The 26367-nt window shown below is 39.1% G+C and overlaps 1 protein-coding gene across 1 annotated transcript; it reads left to right on the plus strand.

Annotated features, from left to right (window-relative positions):
• Positions 1-13362: 13362 nt before the first annotated feature.
• On the plus strand, positions 13363-13755 carry LOC104420474. The gene has a single exon (XM_010032313.2). The coding sequence runs from the start codon at positions 13363-13365 to the stop codon at positions 13753-13755; it is 393 nt and encodes a 130-aa protein (XP_010030615.2).
• Positions 13756-26367: the final 12612 nt, after the last annotated feature.

Genomic DNA, 26367 nt, shown 5'->3' on the forward strand with positions numbered 1-26367 from the left:
AACGAGGGTGTTGCGGAATTGAGTGGGGGAGTTTGTTACGGTCTGTGATTCTCCGTACCCGTAAATTCTTGGGAGCAAAGCTTGGGGTTATTGAATGAAGAGTGAGGACGTAGAGGGGATGAACACAACTGGTCCGTGGAAAGTGGCGTTAAGATGGTTGGTGCTAGGAGTTATAATATAAAAATATTGTATTACTTAGGAGCTTTGAGGGTAGGGTTGACCTTGCGTGCACAAACTAGTTGGGAGCTGATATCACTTTCCTGATAAGGTCATGGCAGGCCAAAACCAAGGGTTGAGCCCAAAGCAATTTGTTGTCTCATTTGATGAACTAGACGCCCGAGTGAAACTAAGCCTAGTATGATCTCGTATAAAGAAGCTATTTGTTATATTGTTCTTTGGAACAATTATAGAAGAAAGGCTAACTTGGCGATTGCCACTTGCCAAGCACCGCACGGGTTATTTTGCGGTTAAGAAACTACCGACCCGTGTCACTTGCATGGCTCTTTTAATGAATTTATAAGTCCTTAGCTCTTTGAAAAAAATAAAATAAATTTGAAGTCCAACGTGGACTTGTGTGAGGAATTTAGGCTAAACCGATTTTTTTTTTTTTGGTCGAAAGGCTAAACCGATTTGAAAAAACGTAACCTTAGCTTTAATGCGTTCGACTCCCAATGAGTAGTCAGTTTCAATTTCTTGGCAAAGTTCGTGACGTGAGCACTGAGCAGGAGCGAGAGGAGGGGCTCACATATCATCTACAGCAAAAAAGGTAGTTCTCATCGTACTCGAAGGACACCGACTCCATGAAATTTGACAGAGGAAGAGTTCAATGATGTTGACTTAGTCGCACTTAGAGAAATTAAAGGTTATGAATCTCCAGCCAAGCATTTTGAACACTACAGCTCCCTGCCTCGTCGCCGCTCCCGCTGTTGTCGCAAGCTCGGCAACGAGCCACCAGGCGTTGCCTTGAGCATCGATCCCCAAGCCAACAAGCCCGACCCTCTGTCCTCGTGCATCGCGCATCGGACCTTGGCTCGGGATGTCAGGTTCGATGTCGCTGAGCCCAGATCCAGGTTTACTAGCCACGGGCAACCTTCGATTTGGTTTTGCCCATGGAGAGGCTCCAGCGACGCCATCTGCAGTGGTCGCGACCCTGGAGGAGAGAGACAAGGACACGAATCGTGGGCTGGCTGATGGGTGACGCTCGGGCCACTTGCACGGGGTCGGGAGTTTACAACGGTGGTCCACGCTATGGGGCCCGGTATAGAGGCCGACGGTGACTAAAGACGAAGGCGAGAGAGAGAAGGATTAGGGGGAAATTGGCTTTTCTTTCGGTTTGGATGTTGTGGTGTAAATTGCCCAATAAGTGAGGACAACTGGGGGCAAACATGTATATGATAGACCGCGTTGTTTAGCTCTTATTTTGCCGACTTTATTTTGGTGCCAAGTCACATCGGATCCTTAATTTTTAAATAATGTTATCTTGGATTTTCCAATTACTTGAATCATTAATAGCATTGAAGTGATCGTTTATATTTTACTGAATGACATTCAAGTAATCGTTCGAAAAGTTTTGATTGTTCTAAAGTGAGCAATTTAGGAAAGTCATGACACTTTTAGTGTCAACTTCCTATTATTTATCATATTTCAAAAATTTTACACTATAAACAATATTATTACTTCCCATTTACCATGAATATAAATGATAATTTGAAACTCCTAGGGTTATCAAATTTTGAAACTATGATCAATAATGATATTGTTTAAAGATTACACAATAATTATTAACAATTATCACAAACTAAATTTTGATAACTATTATTATGATTAGTTACTTCATAATTACAAACTATATTTAGAATATAAGTTATATTAAGTTGGTAATTCAAATTCTATTAGTTAAATAATTTTAATTTAAAGTGGTTGTAAGTTTTATCTAGTTATAGTTATTTCAAGGTTGTTGTGAAATAAAAAACCAAAGGGATAATGACACAAATGGTCCCTGAACTTTTGTCCCATTGTGTAATTTGATCAATAAATTTTTAATTTCTTCAATGTAATCCCTGAACTTTCATCCGATATGAGATGTGATCCCCGAACTTAATGTACTCTTTGAACTTTTTGTATATTTTTAATATAGTCCATGAGCTATATAAAAACGTTCAATGTACTCCCTGATATTGAATTAATGAAAGGACTATACTGATTTTTTCATATAGTTCAAGGACTGTATTGAACATGCATCAAAAGTTTAGATGTTACATTGAATAAATTAAAAGTTTATGGACCAAACTGCATATTGGGCAAAAATTTAGAGACTGTCATTTTCGCAAAATTAATGCTATTCTTTGTCGCATGGAATAACTATTCCTGCTCTATATGATAGCTATTCCAGTCAAATGGCTATTTTTACTTTAATTTTTTAAACCGAACAACGAAATGGCTATTATACATAGTACGGAGAAATAGCCATTCTTGCGAGCGGCTTTGTGAGATAAGCAAATGAAAACACGAAAGTGAATTTGAGATAACTTCTATTAGCTTTCAGCTTTCGGTCTAACATATTGGAACCGAAGTGGCATTCACTAATGAACATCTCAGATCTATAATATATATCAATGTTCACAATTAAAGTTCACCTCTGTTGTCATATTTTTCAGAACACAATATTTACAATTTTAATTGCGAAACCTCTTTTATATTTTGGGCATGGCGAAACAAGAGTCAACCGAGCACCCTTTTAAGTGCGTGTGGAATTAATTTTTCATATATATATATATATCTCTCTCTCTCTCTCTCTCTCTCTCTCTCTCTCTCTCTCTCTCTCTCTCTCTCTCTCTCTCTCTCTCTCTCTCTCTCTCTCTGAAAAAATACTCCATTTTAGCTTTTCAAACATGTGCGTCATCTGCAATTAAGTCCTTCGACTTTGAATTTACCCAATGGAATACCCAAACTTGGATAGTTTTCCAAAGTAATTCCCTTTTGACTTCAAATTCGGCTAATTGGAGCTGATGTGTCTTAGAGCCAACAAGAAATTTGATCCCCAGAAATTTGATTTTTAAATTATTAATCGTTGGGACATTAGTCTCCGACATTGGTTGCGAGTCTATGGGTGGCAAATTAGTCAGGCTCTTGCCGGCAGTGACGGATATGCTGATTTCAACTAACCGGCTTTAGAGTTGGGGCGGCGATGGGGGCTAAGACGGGTGTTAGAGTTCGCATCTACGTCCTTGTTCCCGTTCCTCATGCAAGGAAAGTTTATCTACCCCATCTCCAACTTCATGGGTAGTGGAAGCATTCGTGATTTGAATAAGAAATGAAGAGGCAAAAAGAAAGAGGAAAGGTACCAAGTCAATTTCAAATTATAGCACCGATGTGAGTTTAATTCTAGACTTTTTAAATTTGTTAATGTAGTTGGAGCTTTCAATATAATTTCTTCTGGTCAATTTTGCCAGAAACATTAGCGTGTCAATCCAATTAGTTGACTATTTTATGTAGCATGATCGGCGTCTGACGTGAAAGAACTCAATCAAAATTATGCTGTTTTACATACTTTTTAAAATTTTCTGAAAATTTTCTTCTGTTTTTATTTTTTTTTTTAATATCTTTTCTCTTTTTCAATTTTTTGGTTACTATTCATCTTCCCAAAGCGTTGAAGCCATGTCTGCAGCTCACTCAGACACCAACAATCGGCCATCTGAAGTGCAACGCGACTCGTAGTTGCTCCTCGTCGCCGTTGACGATAAAGGCGAACAAATTTAGGTTCCAGATTCATAGTATCTACTCTCTAATTTTGGAACCTTAAATGTAGACCGCATGTCGAGGAACTTGGAACCTATCCTCCTGTGATAGGTTCCATGATATTTTTAGGTTTCACTCGGTACTTTTAATTAAACTAATGACCACAATTTACTACAATTTATTGATTACAATTCATACTTAAACATATGAAGATTATGAAATTTTAATAAAGTAAAAATCTTAGTAATAGATATTGCTGGAAATAAAAATTCAGACTAACGGTTTTAGATTGCATACTTATTATTGGACTCAAATTGCGTGGATACATAAAATAAGAAAAACACAAAAACTCGCTCTAACTTCTAAGTTTCTGATTTCGCTTGAAACTTAGAATTAAACTTGCATGTCTTAGAACTTAGTTCTCAATTTCCGATTCTATCCTGGAACGATGCTTAGGAGGTGTGGCGATAGGGACAGGTGAGGTCCAAGGCTCGGCTTGGGGGACTCAGTCAGCGTGGGGTCTACGTTGATCTGAGATCCAAACGGGTTAGCCGAGGCTTGACTTGGCCAGCGTCGGTTTCGAGGGCCGCCGTTAACAGCCAAAATGGAGGTCGCAAGCTCCAGCTTGCGGCCGGGCGCCGCTCCCTGCCGAGGTAGGTCGCCATCTGTACTAGAATTGACGTGCTCGGTAGAGGACCCAAACCCTTGAGCTCGACCATAGCGCCTCCTAGCTTGAGCGAGACGAAATGAACAATAAGAAAGAGGGGGAGGAGAGAAAGAAGGTGAACAGTAATAAAGGGGAAAATATCTGAGAAAATTAATATATCAAGCAGAGTGATGTCATTTTACTCGGGCTTCATTTGTGTCATGGAAAATGAGTAATTGGAAAGTTGTATTCCTGAAAACAATCACTTATATCACTTATAAAATGAATGAATGCAAAATATTTTCATTGTTCAGAAAATGTTTAGATATAAATTGTTGTTGATAATAATTTTTTTATTAATTAATTATTCCAAATGATACATACGATCATTTTGAGAAAAATATTTTTTTTTTCAAATAATTTTTTTTGCAAAATAAACGGAGCTTTAAAGTTATTCACTTTAGACGTTGGCTATACCACAAATGACAATTGGCGCTGAGTGGACTATCATGTCAGCGTTTATTGATGAAAAAACTGAAATTCTATGCAAAAATTTAGGACTAAATTGGAAAAATTGAAAAATCTATAACTAAATCGACAATTTGACACCATATGATAGGTTTAGGAATGATTTGATAATTTTTCCAAAATACATATACTATCAAAATTTAGCAAATTATCTAAAGAAACTAAGGGATGAGAATTCATCAAACGAAGATTGTGGAGCCAAGCAAGGTGGGGTCATGAGGCAAGGCTCACCATATCTATCTTTATCCCACTTCACGAGACATGGATGGTTGCCTCATCGCCATCCAAAAACTCATGCATTGGAGAAAAGACGTTGACGCCCAACAAATGATAATACTTGAAAAAGAGTTTGGAATGAACAATCTTTCTTGAACGGATATTGAAAATGACTTAATTTAAAGGATGAGACAATCTAAGAGAAGTTTTTTGGTGGGAAAATTACTAAAAAGTTTTAAACCTATTGTAATTGTGCCAATTCAGTCTTAAACCTATTTTTGTGTGTGTTAATTGAGTCCAAAACCTTGCATTTATGCTAATTCTATCCGTTCGGCTAATTTTGGCTGATTGGCGCTAACATGGATGTCGATTAATTCTATATGGCACCATTGGCGTTAATATGGACAAATTTTAATAATATTTTAATATTTTTCAAATTATTTATTTGTTTATTCTTTTCTTTTTCCTTTTTTTTTTCTTCTCTTATTCCTCCTCTAATTGTTGGTTCGACAATTTTTTAAAGGTGAGGGCTAGTGAGGTTGACCTAAGGTGGGCCTTGCTTGCCCCTGGCGAGGCTTAGGCCTTGACAAAGGCCATGAGGGTAGCCTTGCCTAGCTTGCCCTCGCTAGGCAACGACCTTGCCCATGGTTGGAGAGGGTGAGCCTCACAAGCCTGGTGAGTGGCACGGGCAAGGCCACCCTTGTGGCCTTTGGTGAGGATTTGAACCTCACTATGGGCTAGGCAAGACTTGCTTGAGGCTAGCGAGGTCCCTTGTTAGCTTTGCCTCTAGTTAGTCATCGAGTTAGAGACTAGTTGGAGGAAGAATGAAGGGAAAAAAAAAGAAAAGAAAAAGAAAAATAAATAAATTAATATTCAAATATTATTAAAAAAATTTCATGTCAACACTAGCGGCTCCACATAGAACAATTGTTGTTCATGTTAGTGCCGTCCGATCAAAATTAGCCAAGTGGATTGAATTGACACTATGTAAAAGGTTTAGAATTAATTGCCCCCTTCCCCCCAAAAAAAAAAAAAAGTTTAGGACTGAACAAACACAATTGCAATATTTTAAAGACTTTTTGATAATGTTCCTGTTTCGTAGCCATTTGAAGTATGCATAATTAGCCAACCAATCTGCACGTGAATTTCATTCTTGATGACGATGCTGATCTAAAGAAATCTAGTGCTTATTAGAGGACTCTTAAGCCTAATTTATAATAGTAGATGCATTATCTAAATCAGCTTTGCCTTACCAACATCATCCAATTAGAGATACCCATGTGAGTAGGAAAAAAAAAAACCACAAAACAAATGTGTGATGGGCTTGAAATTCACGAACGCTCGGCCTCTTTATTTATGAAATGGTGCACGTGGACAGCAAACACTAAATAATAGAGAATTCCTACAACAATAACTTGATCGAGTAGTAGTGAAGACGACCGGAATCTCGTGCCTCAGAAAAACTTACGGCCTCAAATTCGATTTTATTCGATGGAAATCATTTGGAGTCAAGCCACAATGAAATAATTCCTCTAAGAAAAAGAGTCGCTTGGATTTTTCCATGATTTTCTATTTTCGGATGATAAATATTTCTCAGAACATGGAATGTTAATCAAACCCAGGTTTGAATTGAAATTGAGATACCAATATAAGTTCTTCTCTATGAATTCTCTATTCGTAGGTGAATGGTTACCTTCTTCTGATGCTGGTTTGGTGGCATTGATGGCGATGGTGGTAAGGTCCAGCTAACTCTGATAGCCACCACGATGGTGATGGCCAACTCAGAGGAGGGAAGGAATAGGTGCGGGGGGATTATGATTAGGAAAGAAAAGGAAAGAAAAAGGTTGATGGCCAGATCCTTGGCCCTCTGGTGGAGGAGGGAAGGAATAGGTGCTATGTGGGGATTATGATTAGGAAAGAAAAGAACTAGGGGTTTACGGCTGCGCCGGTGCTTTGTCGGTGCAAGGTTCCTCTTGTTCAAAAAAAAAAAAAAAAAAAAATGTTGCCAATCGAGATGAAAGTTGACAAGAAGGTCCGTCATGATTTTTTTTTTTTTAAAATCAATTTTGAGTTTGGCAATATTCGTTGATATGAAACGCGTAATGTGGCGCTCCATTCAACGAAAGCATCACATCAAACCGATATTGAAAGTTGAGGTACATATTTGAATAGGAAAAAAGTTCGGGCATTCATAAAAATCATGATTTAACGTTCAGGTATTTACAATGCATTACTTTATGATCATCGAAGTAGTAAAATTGACATTTTGGTTGACCAAAACCATATGCCTTTTTGTTTATGTATTCACTTTTATTTATTTGATAGAATTATATTAGAAATGTGCCTTCAACAATGGCAAATTCATATTCATCAAACATTTTCACGATAAAATACCGTATTTAATCCTCGCTCTAATTAGTATGCCAAATCAACCAGGGCTTTCTCTTTTTCAAAATTTGATAATGATATAGATAGTTCAAGAACTTCTCTTCAATATTCAAAGTGGTCAATCAACTTAATTTTATTAATTCTAGTCCGTGAATTCTAAAAAATCTACTCAATATAGTCATTTTGTTAAAATTTATAATGCCATTAGCTCAAGTGACTATAATTTCTCTTAAGTTGAAGTTAGACTTGCCATATTATCATCCCTATGCCATACATATGGTTTGTACGTCCCTGAACTTATTGTTGTTCAATCTACTCCGTGAATTTTTGGAAAATCTGCTCAATTTAGTCCTTTTGTTAAAAATTCCAATGCAATTATTTGTTACAACTATTATAACCTGATATTAGATTTACCATGACGGCGTCCACATGGCATACATACGGTTAAAACAGATTGGTTGATTTAGGAAAATGGCACTGCAATCCACATCATTATTTTGGTTCACTAAAGACTGACGTGGCAGTGCACCTTTGAAAAATAAAGGTGACGTGGCAATATACTTAACAGAAGCTATACATTGATCAAAGTTTCGGAATTAAATTAAAAAGAAAAAAATAATTTAGGAATCACATTAAATATTTTTTTTTTAAAGGTTTAAGGACCATGTGGAATATTAAAATGCACTTTTCTTCTTACATGGATGCTTGAGAAGAAAAGGCTTGTATCTAAACGAAGAAGGACAATATCCTCATAATAGATTATTGCAAAATTGTGGTGTTTGTTTTTTTTTTTCCCTCGTATAGTTTTAGTAATGTCCAAGTCAATTTCTGCAAACCTAAATTGTGACATCCTCAAAATTCGACCTTATTTTGGAAAGATATAATAAGGGTTTTACTTCTATCAATGCGAAATTAGTAGAATTAGACTTTGAATTGGTTTGTGAGCCATTCAAGAGTATTAAACCTATTGGGAAAGGCAATTTAGGATTTCAATGCACACGACCAGAGAACTTAACCATGGATTGACAACTCAATCATAAGGATCAATGAGGGACATTACTTAATCAAATTCCTTATTTATCAATAAACCTTGAATTTTGGATAAGTGGAATTGGGCCGGAAATTAGAAGCCCAATGGGGGCCCACGAATTTGGAAAGGCCCAATGGGCCACTTTCCCTTTAAATTTCGTCCACAAGGGCCCAAATAGATGGTAATTACATTTTTGCCCTTTTAGGCCCAAATTGGATTAACTAAGCCCAAGCCCAAGTTTATCAAGCCCAAGGCCAAGCCCATTAAGACAATTGGGTCATCTTGGACCTGCCCATGTGGTGAATAGTAACATACATGAATAGTGCGTGTGAATAATAACCTAGCTTCTAAAAAGGCTTTGACTTTTGTGGCAAGATTGAGGGATATGATTTATTCTTGCTCCCCAAGTTGGGATGGAGGGCCAAGATGTGTTCTTGCTCCCCAAGTTAGAACAATAAGTCAAGGGGCATTGAATGGCCACTTCTTCCCCAAGTTTTCCTCTTTGTCCATCATTTCTCTCACTTTCTCTCTCTACCCCTCATTTGGACAAATTTGCTCCATCACTCTCCCTCATCTCATACCCATTTCTCTCTCATTTTCCTCTTGGTTGTGTGGCCATGAGACACCGTCCACCATTAAGCTCTCAGGGCTACTCTTGTCGCGACATCTCACCGTGCCGTCGTTCCCACGTGTTGGCCACAAGTCCCAAGCCATTGCTGGACCTCCCTCAAGTCATGTGCTACTATTCCTTGGTTGTTCTAGTCTTTCCGTGGGCTATCGACAGCCAATTAGCCATCGCTAAGCGCCACAGCAACCATCCAACTCTTGTCACACCTTCGCTATCACTTGCTGAGCTTGGAATCGAGAGTGAGTGGCTTTCTAGCTCTTGATAGGGCTGTTATTGCACTTTTGGAGTTAGTTTAGGGCTAGATTAATGTTAAATGATGTTTTTTTGATGTGATAAGTGGGTTTTGCATGATAAGTGATCATAGGGTTTGGATAGGTTATCATGCTTTGCCGATAGGTTATCGGGATATGATGTCATGCTTTGTCGATAGGTTATCGGGATAGGTTATCATGCTTTGCCGATAAGTTATCGCGATAGGTTATCATGTGTTTCCGATAGGTTATCTTGATAGAATATCGTAGACTGCGATAGGTTATCGTGATAAGCCTTCCTAATATCTGATAAGTTATTGAAATGTTATAAGTGGAGATATGATAAGTTATTATGTTGTGATATGTGATGAGTGTTAGTTATGATGACATGTTATAATAATGTGAAATAAGTCATTGTATAGGTTATGAAGGCATGTGATAGATTATTTTGATAACTTATACACAATTGTAACGATTTATCTTACCTTGATGAGAGTTCTATATGCCATGAATCCTAATTTATTGATTTATTGTTGGTCGCTAAAGTTGAATATAGTGCATACTTATGTACCTATTAGAATGGGAAAATACTAAAGGTTAGGGTATTCGTTGATTCTAGCCAATTAATAAGCATGTGAGATATGTGGAAAGATGGCATGTTGAAGTGTTCAAGCGATGTACTTGGGTGATATGATATGAGATACAAGTATAACATGATGGTATGTGACTAATTAGAGTGTATGTATGAATATGTAACAAGATAGTATGATGAAGTGTTCAAAACACTGTTATGAGATAATATGCCATGAGATAGAAGTGTGATTAATTTGACAAATGCATGATTGAGATGTGATCACATGGCATGATAGCATGATATGGTTGTATGGAATTAGTGTTGTCGCATATTGTATGAGCATTACATACTCTTCCATCGATTAATGAGAAAGATATGAAATGAGCTTGGAGTGATGTATGCTCGTGTGATCACCTAAATACCCTGATGTGTATGATTATGCGGGGTGATGGCTCCGTCCTAATGCGTATGATTATGCGGGATGATACCTAATTAAATTTGGAGTGTTGTATACTCATGTGATTACTTAAATACCCTAATGCGTATGATTATGCGGGATGATGGCCATCCTGATGCGTATGATTATGCGGGACGACGCCTAATTAAGTTTGGAGTGTTGTATGCTCATGTGATCACTTAAATACCCTGATGTGTATGATTATGCGGGGTGAATGTATGCTCGTGTGATCACCTAAATACCTTGATGCATATGATTATGCGGGACGATACCCGATTAAGTTTGGATGCCCCCAAGTCAAGGGGATGCCGTTCGTGGATGGATTTCGGAACGAAGCTCCTTATTGGAATGTTGTCCTGAGGCGTATGCATACGGGGGATGATGCCGTGCCTGATGGGGCGGGATGATACCCAGTTATGCCGGATGACTGCGAACCTTCGGGTTAGCCTTGGGTCCTGAGTGGCCATAATAATTTGGACATGGTTGTGTGAAAAGTGCATGAGTGCACAAATGCATGTTTTGAGAAGTGATGCTATAGTCGGCACATGTGTGATATGAGATTAATATATGAGCAGGTCTAGATTATTGCATGGCATGGCTGCATGACTATGTTATATTGCACGTTTTTATGTTTGGCTCCTGAGTGTATGAGGTGTTTAAAGAATTGTTTATGGAAGTGGGATAACGATTTGTATTATAGTCAAGGCAAAGTAGAGGTTGCTTTGCTTTTGATCCGTCGTCGATAGATAACTTGCACGTTTAGGTGTTTCCGAGGTGAATGACTTCCCTACGCGAGGTCTAGGGAGTTCACTCACTGAGATATTTATATCTCACCCCATCGTGGTTTAACCTTTTTCAGGCTCGTAGTATGGAGAATCGTCATGTTCGGTTCGAGGTTACATTGGAGATGAGAGTTTGTCCTGGCATTAGTGAAGTTTAGATTAACCCTCATCCACTATTGGTTTTGTTGGTTGGTTGGAAGTTGCCGGTGTAAAGGCTTGTAATCACTAAACTTCCTAGGGTTAACAATAAATTTGTAAAGGAAGTATTTGGTTTGATGTTTTGATGTATACCTTTTACACATTATAGTTGAGAACAGGAAGTGCCGAAAATGACGAGAATGTGGCTGAATTTTAAGGATCTCCTGGGGATCCCAGCGACCCCAGGCCCGGCCCATTTTGCCCTGGCCGAAGCCAATTTATGTGGAGGCACACAGTAGCACAAAAAAGGAAAGAAGAGAAAATAATATATGCAAAACGGCATCATATCATCAAGAGTCATACATGTTTTATCGCTAATTAATGATGATTAGATAACACGTCAACAATTTCCTGCGACAATTGACCGAACGGAATATCTATGAATTTTGTGTAAATATGAAAGATTATATTGAAATATTTATGATTGAATTGATATCTGTATAATAAATTTAGGATTAATTTGGTAATTATCACCTTTCAACTGATAGAGATAATAGTGAGGAGAGACCTAGAAAGAGAAGAGAGAGAATCGTAAGGAGGGATTATAGATTTATTTTTTGGGTTGATGGTTCATGTCTTCATATCCTCTCATATTTGAATTGTGTCAAATTTAAGTCTAATTTGATATGACATGTTTATTAAACGTATCAGAAAACACAACATGTTTATTAAGAGGGTCATGCAAGATGACTTGTTTAAGATATGAATTCTCACATATACGTGTAAATATGTATCTATTGGGTGCACATAAATGTGTCTAAAAATATTTAAATGCATCTATACATATATAAAAGTGTTACATTAATGCTATAACATGTTGACCTGTAATACCAAAGAGGGCTTGACGTGTCCTTATTAATGAAATCTGTTTAAAAGATCATCACATAGATGACACGTTATAACAAATTTAAGTTGATTTGATAATTATCCCCTTGCAATCGAGAGAGATGGTGGAAAGAGATAGTAACGAGGAGAGAGCTAAAAAGAGAAGGCAGAGAATCGCAAGGAGGGACTCGGACTCATTTTTAGGGTTGATTGTTCATGTCTTCATGTCGTCTTGTAATGGAATCATGTCAAATTTAGGTCTAATTTGATATAAATTGTTTATTAATCGGGTTATGCAAGACAACTTGTCTAAGATATGAATGATCACATGTACTTGTAAGTATGTATTTATTAGATGCGCATAAACGTGTCTAAATATATCTAAAAGTCTTATGTAGATGCCAATGACATGTTGACTTGTATTTCCAAACAAGTCTTGACGTGTCCTTATTGAAAGATCAACATATATATGACATGTTATAACGAATTTAGAATTGATTTGGAGATTATCCCCTTGCATTCGAGAGAAATGGGGGAGAGAGATTGAAAGAGAAAGGCAAAAAATCGCAAAGAGGGATTATAGACTCATTTTTGGGGATGGGTGCTCATGTCTTCATGTCTCTTGTAATGGAATCGTGTCAAATTTAGGCCTAATCTGATATAAAATGTTTAATAATTGCGATAGGAAACACGCCATGTTTATTAAGCTGTTTATACAAGACGACTAGTTTAAGATGAGAATTCTTATTTGTACTTGTAAATATGTATTTATTGGACGTGCATAAATGCGTCTATACATAAATGTGTCTAAACATATTTAAACGCACCTAAATATATCTAAAAGTGTTATGTTGATGCTAATTTCATGTTGGCCTGGATAACCAAACGGGTCATGACGTGTCGTTATTAAGGCAATCGGGTTAGAAGAAACATGTATATCACACGTTTCTTGTTATTAGTGTCAACCCGTTTATGATATGAACGGAAAACTGAAAACCTTTACCCTCGGAGCCCATTCCTGCATTCTTTCCGCGGTCTTCTCATCCATACATCGAAACCAACGACTCTCTCTCTCTCTCTCTAAATCGCACGCGAGTCATAATGGGCGCTTGCCTTTCTTCCCGAAGCACAAAGCGATCTCATCAGACACGAGAATGCTCAAAAGGGTCATCGGCAGCAACAGTCAAGATCGTCCGAGCCGACGGCAAAGTTCGACAGTACAAAGAGCCGCTGCAAGCGAGGCTCATCACCTCCCAGAACCCGAGCTTCTTCCTCTGCAGCTCCGAGTCGCTGTCCCTCGATTCTTGCCCGCCTCAGGTCGCCGAGGAAGAAGAGCTGCAGGCCGGCCAAATCTACTTCTTGCTGCCGCTGGCTCTCGCCCACAAGCCCCTGAGGCTCCCCGATTTGTGCGATCTCGCAATCAAGGCGAGCTCGGTCGTCGGCAACGACGGCGTCGAGATTTTGTCCGCTGATTCCAAATTCATTCCGAGTTGAATGTTGTAAAGCTGGGGTTCTTCTTTCCCCTTTTCTTTTGCGGTGTTTCTTTTTCTTGGGTTGGGAGATGGAGATGGTAATGATCAGGAAGCTTCGTTGGTAAATTATGATTATGATTTTATTCCATTCTTTGTTCCCTATTTGGTGCCGTTTATTATGGCAAAAATGAAGGGTGATCGATCCTAAAATAGGTCGATTCCTACTCTGGAAAATATGTAAGCCACAAGTGAGAGTTAAATTAAGGATGATTTATTCTTTTGTTTCTTTTATTAAGGGTGATTTTTTCTTTTTTGTTTCCTTTATACGCTACAGGTGAGAATTAAAAAAAAATAATTAATTAGAGTTTATTTAAGAATTACAAAAATTTAAGAGATTTTGATCGGCCTATTGGTCTACTCAGTCTGGTTTCTCAAGTAAACCGATTCCAATTCTATATTTTTGAAGTTGGGAAACGGACCAATCTAAAATAATAACCCAAAATTAGTCAGTTTGGTTATGTCCGATTTGATTCCAGAATAGGGCTGGATTGCACACCCCTAATAAAAATGTCAGCATGAGAAAATCCAACGGAGAAGTCAGAGAAAGAGAAGGTCTTTACTGGTGGTGGCGGTGAATGGCGGTAGCTCCTACTCTTTTTGACTTAACCTATCTAGGGAAGGTTAGTCATCAGAGTCATCATCTTATCTACGTTTAGGAGTAGGACTAGGGCGCGTTTGCTGAACACGGTACATTGGTGTGACAGCATTAGTCAATGCGTTGATCAATTGCTTCATTAAGAAGTGGACTCTACGTAAAGCAATTGATTTCGTTTTGGCATTGCAATCTCATACAATCTCTCTCATAAAGAAAAAAGAAAAAGAATTAGTACACTCTCGAATATGGAAATGGGGCGGAGCGGGTGTTGGCTCGACAGTGACCCATTGTCCGTCATGCTCGACGCAGGTCATACTTAATTTATCCCGTCCCAAACCATAATAGTCATGGATTATCATACTCTCCTCGCCCCGCACTGCAATAATATTAGGCTTAGAAATTTAAAGTTGCACGATTTGATAAAAGTAATTTAAGGATACATTTGTTTGAAGGAAAGTGTTTTCTCGGAATTAGTTTTCTGAACTTTCACTTTTTTGGTTCACTAAAAATGATTAATCAACCGAAAATATTTTTTGATTAGAGAAAATATTTATATATGTAATTAGGAAAGTGAATTCCTAAATCTAAGAATGTGAAAACACTTTTCAGAATTGTTCATCTTAAATTTTTGATATTTTTTTTTCTTTTATTTAAAAAAATTGATTTTTTAGATATTTTTCTTTTCTTTTTTCCTTTTCTTTCTTTTTCTTTTTTCTTTTCCTTCTTCCTTCTTCACCGATCGCCATGCCTCAGTGACCAACAATAGGTGTGAGCCGGTGTAGGCCAGGAGGGCCACCCTAAAGCGAGCTCGAGCCTCGCTAGATCTAGGCTAAGTTAGCCCTCATTGGGTCTCAGCGATAACATCAGTGGCCTATTGCGATCGTCGCCAAAGCCTGATAACAAGTGGAGGAGTAAGAAAGAAAGATAAAGAAAAAAAAGAAAAATAAAAGTTATTAAAAAATGAGTTTTTTTTTCGTGAGATAAAGTCATGAGATTTAAATTATTTTCCAAATAAGATCCAAACACTAGAGAACGTTTTTGGTTGCACACCAAACAAAAGAAAACTAAGTTTTTCCTTGAAAAATGATTTATTGAGAGTATTTTCCTTTTTCATAAAATTTTCCCCAAACAAATGCACCATAGGTACCAATCTCTAAGAAAAAAATTGCAGGTGGAGAAGATAGTTTTTATTATTGACAGTATTCATGATTAACTTCGAGGGACTTTTTTTGTTTTTGTTTTTACCGAATAAAAATGATGGAATATATATTACCTAAATTTTAACATAGAATCGCAGTTAACTATAATTGACATCCCAATACACTCTATCTATGCATTTATATTAACTTTTTATTCATGTTGGATCTTTGAACCTGTGAAGGCGCGCTATAATCCATGGAGAACATATTGGGTATACTTATGATTGACACTCAACAATATAACAGCCCATATGTTGATTGATACGTGTCCCGTGGGCCCACATTTTAGATATTTCACAAATCTCTCTCTCGCCTTCTTCCCACTTTCTCCTTCCTCCGTCTCATCTCTGCTCCGTCTCTTCCCTTCAGAAACGGAGGCTGAGATCTCGGCATTTATGGAAGTTGGTCTTTCCTTCGTCAAGATCTTGACCTCAATCGCCGGCCGGTGACGGAGTAGTCGATGGAGGCCAAGATCTTGGTTCGTGGAGGAAGGCGGTGGCCTGTTGGAGGTCAAGCATCTTGCCGCAGAGCTTGTTGGGCTAGGCATCGATGGGGCTTAGCTCATTGGCGAGGTCTTGGGTGAGGATGGTCTAGGCGATGGCCATGCCGCCGTTGCTAACCCAATAATGGCGATCTTGGTGTGGTGCTTGGAGGGCGACGGCGGAGCTCGTCATTTTAGCATCCCAGATCCACCATGATTTCACCACCATGGGCTCCACCGTTGACCAAGAGGGGGGTGACCACTATCGATAGCTGATCACCTAGGACCCTCCTCGAGGGTAAAGCATGAGTTGGGAGGGAGAGAGACCGTGGAGGGAGAGAGACTTTGCCAATTTCTGACAAGTGGGGCCAAGTGTGACACATGTCGCTCATTAACTCTACTAGCATAAACGTGAGTTGTCAATCACAACTATATTCAATATTTTTTCATCATCCATGCGTGCTAGTGTTTTTACTAGACATAGGATGACATTGTTTGTCATGCTAGAGAATAATATTTGATACAAGGATATTGATTTAAGGAATCAGTACTCAATGATATGGTGAACTAATGGTTTACTTGGAATTAAGAATACTAGAAGTAACCGACCAAAAAAAAAAAAAAAAAAACTAGAAATATCAAAACTTTCGTATGGTACTCATTTGAATGCAATTTTTTTTTTTTTTTTTGGTAAAGGTAATGTGTATATAAACTTTCACCTGAAACAAGAATATACAAAAGAAATGAGACCTAACACCAATAGAAGGCCTTGCACCCAATATGACAAAAGGACTATCAACAAGGGTGCAAGGGTGTCATGGTAACCAATCAAGAAATAAAAGGAAGGGAAACTCCCTCCACAAAACAAAGACAATACAGAAAGAAGAAGACAACTCAATCCAAAAAGATAGATGGGTTAAGGCTCCAGGACTACTATAATCTTCTATTGGCAGGAGAATCCGGCACCTAATGGAAGGTTAATGCCTTATTCCTAACAACCTTGTCAAGCCCTTCCTTCATAGCTGGCACGTTTGATTATGGGAAATGATATTATTCATTTCCTTCCAAATAATCACATAAAGTTGCAAAAGCGAATTGAGACATGATGATGTGAAAGGAATCACCAAATAAATACTAAATGGCCCACCAAAGATTATCCCTCCACGAGTTGTTTTGCCAAGGAAGATTACATCTAGCTGCCTAAAAAAGAGCAAAAGCCCCAATAATGCTACACCTAAAGAAGAGATGATCAACAGAATCAGGTCGACAAAAGCAAAAAGCACAATTAGCATCGGGGATTCTACCATAAGCAAGAAGCATAACCTGAGTGGGCAGTCTATTCCTAGAAATCAACCACAAAAGGAACTGATGCCGGGGAACTAGTGAGCTGTTCCAAATAAGAGGGGCCCAAACCATGGATTGACCTCTCGGCCAAATGACATCCCAAGCCGAAGTAGCAATGAAAACTCCAGTCCGATGGGGCAACCAACAGAAACGATCATGTACTTGATTAAGAATAGGTAGGGGCTCATTCCATGAAGCGATATCATTCATAAGTTTAGAAGCTGCACTAGAAAAAAAATAAATTAGCGACCAAAGCTTTCCTTGGTAAATTCGAGAGGTAGATGTCTAGGTCAAAGAAGATAAGATTGAGGGGTCCTCTAGGGTGCCAATTATCAAACCAAAAGGATATGGATCGTCCATTGCCTACCCACCAACAAAAGATTTGGCGGAAGTCCTGCTGAAGGTCAAGCAACTTCTTCCATGACCAAGAGCAGCAAGTTGGTTTTGCAGCTATCCAGAAGTTCTTATTCTTCAAAAAGGTGGTGTGGATCCATTTGCACCATAAAAATTCATTATCCGTGAATAAGAACCATATGTGTTTAAGCATGGTCACCTTGTTGCTTTCACGCAATCTCCTAATACCCAGGCCTCCTTCATTCTTTGGGAGGCAAACATCATTCCAAGCAACTTTGGCATCTCCTGTTCCTAGGTTCAGACCCTTCCAAAGGAATTGGCGCAGGATTTGTTCAATTTTATCAAGCATTGACTTTGGTAGAATAAAGACGTTAGCCCAATAGACTTGGATAGAATAAAGGACTGACTTGATAAGTTGTAGCCAGCCCACAAATGGGAGAAAGCGCTATGTCCACAGCTGCACTCTTGATGTGATTGTATTGACCAATGTAGAGCAATCGACCTTGTGAAGTCTTGAAGGAATAATCAGCACACCCAAATACCGAAATGGCAATGAGCCTACTTGAAATCCAAGGAAGTCTGTAAAGAGGTTACGGGCTTCAAGGGAGACTCCAGAAAAGAAACTCTCACTTTTATGCTTGTTTGGAATTAAACCACTCCAGAGGGAGAACCTATTAATTGTAGTCTTTAGAATAGATAAGGAATGCATATTTGCTTCAACAAAGAGCAGGATATCATCTGTAAAAAATAAATGAGAAAGTTGCTAATGCCTACATCTCCAAAAAAACTTGAAAGTAGGGTGGGTAGTTTGCAAGTTAAGGATACCTGTAAATACCTCCATCACCATAGTAAATAGGTAAGGTGACATGGGATCACCTTGTTTGATTCCTTCACCACTGGGAAAGAAGCCATGGAGCTCACCGTTGAGAGAGACTGAGAATTTAGGCGTCCGGATGCATATCATAATCAGCTTAATCAAGTGCATGGGAAAACCAAATGCTTGCGTTGTTAGCTCAATAAACTCCTAATTCATTGTATCATACGCCTTGCGAAAGTCGACTTTGATGACACATTTAGGCAAATAAGGCTGCGAGTGAAAGCCTGCAAAAAGTTCCTGGGCTAAAAGGATATTATCACTAATGCGTTGTCCATGAACAAAAGCATTATGTGGAGGGCTAATGATTGACGGCAAGACAAAAGCCATTAGATTTGCCATAATCTTAATGATACATTTATAGATGGTATAGCAGCAAGCAATAAATCTATAATCATTGACCGATGTAGCATTAGGGCATTTCGGTATCAAGGCTAGGATAATGTTGTTAATCTCACGGAGGAATTTGCCTGAACTAAAAAAGTCATTAATTGTCAAAGATTACCGATAGGCCAACAATGTCCCAGCTATGCTTGCAGAACTCCACACCAAATCCATTAGAACCAGGAGCCTTACCAGAAGGTAACGAGAACAGGCTTAGAGAGAAGAAGCACCTGATCATCACTAAGAAAATGTGCCAACATCGAGTAGATTTCTTGGATCGAGGGAAGGGTAGAGAGGTTAGAAGGTGCAAGAAGACCTTCAAAATGGGAGACAAAATGCTAGTGAATAAGAGGCAAATCCCGAATCATATTCCCAGCTTCATCTCTCACCAATAAGATTCTATTATGGAGTTGTCTTCTGCTAACGAAATGATGGAAGAACTTAGTATTGAGGTCTCCCTCCTTCAACCATTGAATTCTGGATTTCTATCTCTAGAACATTTCTTCCTGGAGATAGAGGTCCATAAAAACCTGGAGATGGTCTCTTTCACCGTCAACCAAGTCTTGGTTGAAGGGATCTAGTTGAAGAGCCTCATAGATGGAAGCTAAAGCAGTTCTAGCTTTAGCGGTCCTGGATGAGATGTCGAAGAAAGAGTCTTTATTGAGTTGCTTAAGCCTAGCTTTCAGCCGTTTCAGCTTGTAACAGAGGATGAACATAGCCGTTCCAGTCACTGGAATGTCTCAAGTTTGTCGAACAATCTGACTGAAAGTTGGGTGTTTCATCCAAAAATTGAAGAATTTAAGAGACTTCCTCAAGTGAGGAGTAGGGAAGATTCTAATGACCATGGGGGAGTGATCCGAAATTCCAGGCAGGAGAAAAGACGCCTCAGAAAAGGAGAAAACAATGCTCCATGAAGAGTTGACAAGAGCTCTATCAATCTTCTTCTGTTTTCGACTTGAGGTTGGTGTCAGGCGTAATTCCAAAACCAAGAATGGCATTAAGAGGATCATATCTATGGCCAAAGGATCGACAAGAGTGGCAAATAATAGGCTTCCACTCATATTCAACACTTACTAGGCGGGTTACTCCATTAAGATCAACAGGGATTGACTTACAAGGGGCGTGGTTCGTACTGATCTCCACATAGACGTGCACATGGGAAATCATCTTCATAAGTTCCATCTATTGATCCACATAAAGAGGCCTGCCAATAGCGCTAGTGATGGCGCTAATGCCTATAGTCGACCAAAGAGAGTAGGGGATATTTCTCAAACGAACCCAAATTGGGACTGACTTGTGGAGGCCTCTCTTGAGCTCCATCATTGGGTGCCGCTGCTAGAGTATAAGCGGCACCTTAGCCACCGTAAGTGGGCCACTTTCGAGTATTTTCCTACGGAACTAAGGATCCGAAATGTGGAAGAAGTAAAACCCATCAACATTTGCCATAACTTCCAATAAGTAGGGGCCTCAGACATGCTTCAAGGCGATCTTTGTTAGCTTGAAGGGTAGTTTCTTGCCAACGTAGTAGCCGACCAAACATTCCCACCACTTGGGGTTGCTAGCCTCCAGTATTTCCTGTGAAATACGCACAACTGGTTTGCAATCAATGATATCTTGAGGCATGTAAGTGAGATTGTATCATTTGGTGGCCGATTTAGCCACACTTGCTGAAGACCGAGCCGGCTGCTTTATAGCAACACGAGAAGAGGCGACTCGAATAGGAGCTCGTCCTTGAGGGGCTCGTGAATGGCTACTTTGGGGTTGAAAATTAGCTATTTACATACCAGCAACCTTGTGAGTTGCTGAAGCAGGAGGGGCAGAGGGCTCTGCTTCAGAAACAATGGATTTTCCCCTGTCCATGGGTGGCCTTGACGCCCAGCTTCCTGGGCCTCCAACGAAATGACAAGCTCATTTGTAGGTGTATCCATGGTCAAAATTGGGTGCAAAGCCCAACAAAACTAGTAGAAAGAAGAAACCCACAGAACCTTAATAGAGAATGAGCATTGTTACTTGAATAGGATAATCCAACCAAAAAGATTCGGTAAAGATGGAAATGAGGCTTAGAGAAACCGAGCCACCGAGAATCGGCACCAACAGATCACCAGAACTCCGGAACGAGCTATAGAATCGGTTGAAAGAACAATGTTCACACGAGAGAGGAAGGGAGGATTTGTGAACAGTACCCGGAAGGGAGAGTTGGGCGAAAGTCTACGAAAAAGAAAAATCGTTTACTTAAGTGTCACAAATTTAAAAAATAAATCACTTGAGTTTCATTTTTGATTTGTCTTGCTAGAAAATCTGACATAGATGCTAATTATCTAACTTGGATTTATTGACGTTGATGTTGACAATTTTTTAAATATTTTTTTTTTTTTTTCCTTAAGGTTCAGCAAGGGTTCGCCAGCTACAAAATCCTCATCTAGATTGGGCAAGGGCCACCTTGCCTACTGTCGCGAAGGCCCTAGGTGAGGCTATTGAGGCCTTGCTAGCCATTGACAAGGGCCTTCACTACCTTGCCCTTGAGGTGAAGGCCTTAGGCGCAAGCGTCATGGCTTCGTTGGTAATAGGCGAGGCTGCAAGAACCCTCACCCGCTATTGCCCAAAGCCAATAAGGGCCCTCGCGGCCTCGCCAATAGCTGGCAAGGCCTTGACAGCTTCACCTAGATTAGACGAGGGTTTCACGGCTGGCAAGAGTCACCAATGACCATCGGGTAATCTTCGCTGGCCTTAAAGGAAAAAGCAAAAAAATAAATAAAAATCTGCATGGGATGCTTGGTTGGAAATAACACTTAACTTAACGATTTTACTTCAATGTTGCACTTAAGTTAGTGAAGAAAAAGTTTTGGCGCTCACTAGTTTTGACACTCTTACTGTTCTTATCCCTTTACTTATGTAAGCACAAAAATTTGACACAGCTGACATGAGAAAAGCATCAAACTTTTTCACAAGAAAATTATCAACAAAGTTCTAAATATATTATACGGATGTCAATTTACTCTTAAACCTTTTTAATTTGATTAATTTAATTCTAAATCATTTAACAATATGCTAATATAATCCTTCTGGCCAATGTTAGCGGGAAAACACTAGCCATCCCATGTGGTACAACTGATGCTGACGTGGATAACTTATTTTATTTTTTTTCCTTTGCTTCATTTTCCTTTCCTTTTCCCTTTTATTTATTTTTCCTTATTTCCCTATGCCAATTGACAGCCTTGGCAATGGTAGGCGAACATATAAGGGTTGGGACACCCTTGTCGGCACTAAGCAAGGGTACTACAGCCCTCACTGGTTATGGGCAGGGGTTGTAACACCCTTGTGAGATCTAAATGGTGTAACCCTCACCAAATCTGAGTGACGGGCCGAAAGCCCTTGCCTTATGGCTAATGAGGGCTTCAAGCAAGGGTTGCCGACCATAGTCAAAAGAAAGCAAATAAAGGAAAAGAATTATAAAAAAAAATTGTAGAAATTATTTATGTTAATGTTGGTCATTCTACGTCAGTCATGTCATGTAGAATGATTAGGGTTCACGTCAGCGCTTTCGAGCAAAATTGGCTAATTATCATAATAATTAGGACTAAATTGACCTATATAGAAATGTTTATAATTGAATTGACATTTATACAATAGATTTATGACTTTTTGGGTGATTACTCCACTTTTTTGTTGAAGAACAGTAAGCTATTGGCTTGCGAACGTGCCAAACTTTCATGATGGGGACTAAGGAAGTTGCGAAAATCTATAAAATCTAAGAGGAGGTTGGTGGACAACACCACATTTCAGTAGTGCTAGTATGAGAGAATTAGATACAAATAAAAACCCTAGAATCTCATAATTGATCAGCTAAAGATACTAGACTTTTTCGATGTCAACTCAAAAAAATTAGAGTTAGTTGCGGAGCATCCACAATATTTTGGGGCGCAGTGAACAACCGTGCCAAACCTCAACAATGCCAACCCGACAGCTACGGAGAAAGACAGGTGCCGATTTCGAAGATTGAGGAGCAAGGAAGACCACCAAACTCATTTAAGAAGCAATGAGGCACGTGATAATCACCAATGGCATGGCGAGCAAGGAACCAAATATTTTAAAAGCAAGCTCAAAACTTGAATGACACAACTAAATCGCAAGATTTATGAATATCATTCAAGTTTCTTGTTTCTTTTCTTTCATTTTACCAAACTCTAGCTCTTATGAGTCTGATTTGAACTTGTGTTGTCGGTTTTTAGCCGTGAGTCATTCAAAAACTTGGTCATGTGCCTTTCTGAGATGTAAATTGTCTTATAAACAACAGTATTATGTTGTTTTCATAGTTGCCAATTCTGAGCTTGGTTTTCATTCAGGAGTCTTCCTTGAGAGGGCCGACACCCATTTAGTGAATCTTGGGACAAATACAATTTGGCACGTCTGATTGCACCCAGAGCAAAATAAACCAATGAGAAGTAATGCTTGACGAAACACGTAAGCTGCTGTAGAAGATGCATTTAATCAAGATGCTAATGAACATGTGAGTGTAGATATTGGAGACAATTAGCTCACTAGTTCGCATGACTCTAATGTTAATGTCGGCATGGCTAATGTGGATATGAGCATGTTTAGGCTAGTCCTCAATGAGCTTGCTTTCCATTGAGGAGTCTTCCTTGAGAGACCTAACACTCATTAGCGAATTTTGGAGGAAATACATTTTAGCACGCTTGGTTGGACCCAAAGCGAAGAGCTAGTGAGACATAATGCTAGATGAAATGTGCAAGTTTCTTTAAAAGATGAACCTTATCAAAATGCTGAGGAAAATTTGAGAGTAGATATTGCAGAAAATGAGTTGGCTAGTCCCGCAAGGCTCTAATTTAATTGTTGACATGATTGATGTGGATATGAACATGTTTAGGCAAGAAACAAATCATAGCTTATACAAAATGCAGGTGTTACGCTTAAAAACATGGTTGAAGTGCTCAAACCAATGATTGCTAGTTTGTATCATAATCTAGATGTTCAACTGCTGTGATTACTAGAGATTAGCCAGAGTTCCTAAGAAGAGTCAACTCACAATACAAACTATGACCATCTATAAAGCACTAGCAAGCACTGGTAGTAGAGACGATTGGCAGACAATCCATTTAGAATGGGGTCAGGCATAAGCTAGGTAAGAGCATGTTGGTATGCAAAAACAAGTCCATATCTCCAAGAGGGAAATGTCAACTGCTTAGTATGTTGAAATTGATGGAAATTTTCTATAATATGGGCTTACATTAATTAATTAATTTTTTATTTTAAATAATCGGGTTAATGAATATTTCAATAACTATTAAACCCTTGAGTAATCTTATTGAATTGAGTTTTGGTATCTATTAATAACGGGCTTAGTTAAGTAGCAAAGTGTAGACAATTGTGTTTAACTAAAGCTCGTAATGGGAAGAGCCCAGTTGACATACTATAGATTATGATTTGTTAGGTCCCCTCTCTGGCATATAAAAGGGTGGTTATACCTATCAATTGTTTGAATCTCATTGAAAGTTGCTATATTGAAATATGTTATAGAGAAGAAGATCCGGCATTCCAATAGATCTCTGATTATCAGAGTGATATATTTTTCTTCAAGTGTAGCAATGTGTTGAAGATACCGTTGCCATCTTGACATTGATTTTAATTGATGCTGATTAGTCTATTGTTGGAAAATTAGAATATTAAGTATTAGGAATATTTCTTTTCCACATTATGTATATTTTTCTTCCTAAGATAGTTTTGCTCCTATGTATTATAAACAAGAACCATATTGTATATCATTAATCAGTGAAAAGCAATATACAATAAACTTATCCTCTAATTTTTCACTCAAATTTCTAACATGGTATCAAAGCGAGTCTTCTAGCTTCCGCTCCATTTTTCTTTAAACTCTTCATTTTTTTTCCACCTTTCACCCTCGATTTTGCAGAAAATTTGCTCCCATCCTGTAGAACTTTTGCCCCCATCTTGCAATTTTTTTTTGAGCTAGATAAGCAGTAGGAACGGTATGCCGAGAAACCCAACAACCAAATCTAGAGTCTCTCAAGATCTAGAAGCCTCCTCCAACATCAAATCTAGATTCACCTTCGGATCAACATCTAGATCCGGTAATAGAAAACTAGACACAAGAACGGGATCAAACACAACTCAATGAAGTGCGACAGCGTTCGGTTCAGCCCAATCCGGGGCAATTTTTTCAGGGTCCATATGTACAATGGATTCCTATTCAAGTTCAACCAGCCTAGAGCACTACAGGTTCTATAGAAAGGACCCACACAAAGATCGTCGGACCAGGAGGAGGCTCAACAGTAGGACTCGAGTTCAACCCAGGATTCGAATCTGCTCGGTCCTATCCGAACTCGAATCTCTTGGGTTTGATGGGTCTCCTTTACTTGGGATTCAAACTCAGTTTTTTTCCTTTTGCAGGCACCTTCGGCGACCGGCCAAAACCAGGAGACGGCTTGTACACAACCGCCATCGATGGACCCAAGCTTTGCCTGATTTTGCAGCAACTCTTGGGATCGGAGAACTACTCCGTTTGGTCCCGGGAGCTTTGGCAGACACTTATAACAAAGGACAAAGATGGCTTTATAAATGGATCCATACCCATTTCAGCCGATGAATGACTAGCTCGGCATTGAAGAAATTCAACCAGTTAGTTCGAACTTGGATTGGTAATTGCCTCACGCCAGAGGTCGCCGCTAGACTTCCTCCGACCGAGGACGCTCACCAATTCTTGAAAAGCATACAAGAAATGTATGGCAAGCTCAATAAGGCTAGAATTTTCTCGATAATCCAAGCCCTATTGGAGCTAAAACAAAGAAATCTATCTATTTCGACCATTTTCAATAAACTGTCGGTGTTGTGGAACGAATTAGAAGAGGCAGAAAAGAAACTTCAAGGGCCAAAAGAAACCCTAGCTCAATACCAAGCAATTAGAGAAAGAGAGAAAGTGACACATTATTTGTTGATCCGAAATGAAACTTACCTGCTATTTCGCAACCAAATTCTTGATATGGAGCCGGTTCCTCCACTTGGCCGGATCTATCAGCTTGTAGTATAGGAGGAATCACAATAGCTAGCTTCAACGGAGTACCTCAAGGTTGGAGATCGGGTTGTTCTTGTGGCCAAAGCGACGCCAGACCAGCGCCTACTCGTGGCAAGGTCCGATCATGGAGTCTTCAGGGGATCGAGCAAGGCAGTAGCTATGCAAGGAATAAGGCTTATGGAGAAAGAAGATGAGAACCCATCTTCATTTCGGATGGACGGCCAAGATTGGATTCGGCAATCCAACGACCTAGGACGGGCATGTTACCCATTAAGCACAAATGGTCCAGATCTAA

The sequence above is a fragment of the Eucalyptus grandis genome, chromosome 9 (genome assembly GCF_016545825.1).
Source record: "Eucalyptus grandis isolate ANBG69807.140 chromosome 9, ASM1654582v1, whole genome shotgun sequence".
In the NCBI taxonomy this organism is placed as follows: domain Eukaryota; kingdom Viridiplantae; phylum Streptophyta; class Magnoliopsida; order Myrtales; family Myrtaceae; genus Eucalyptus; species Eucalyptus grandis.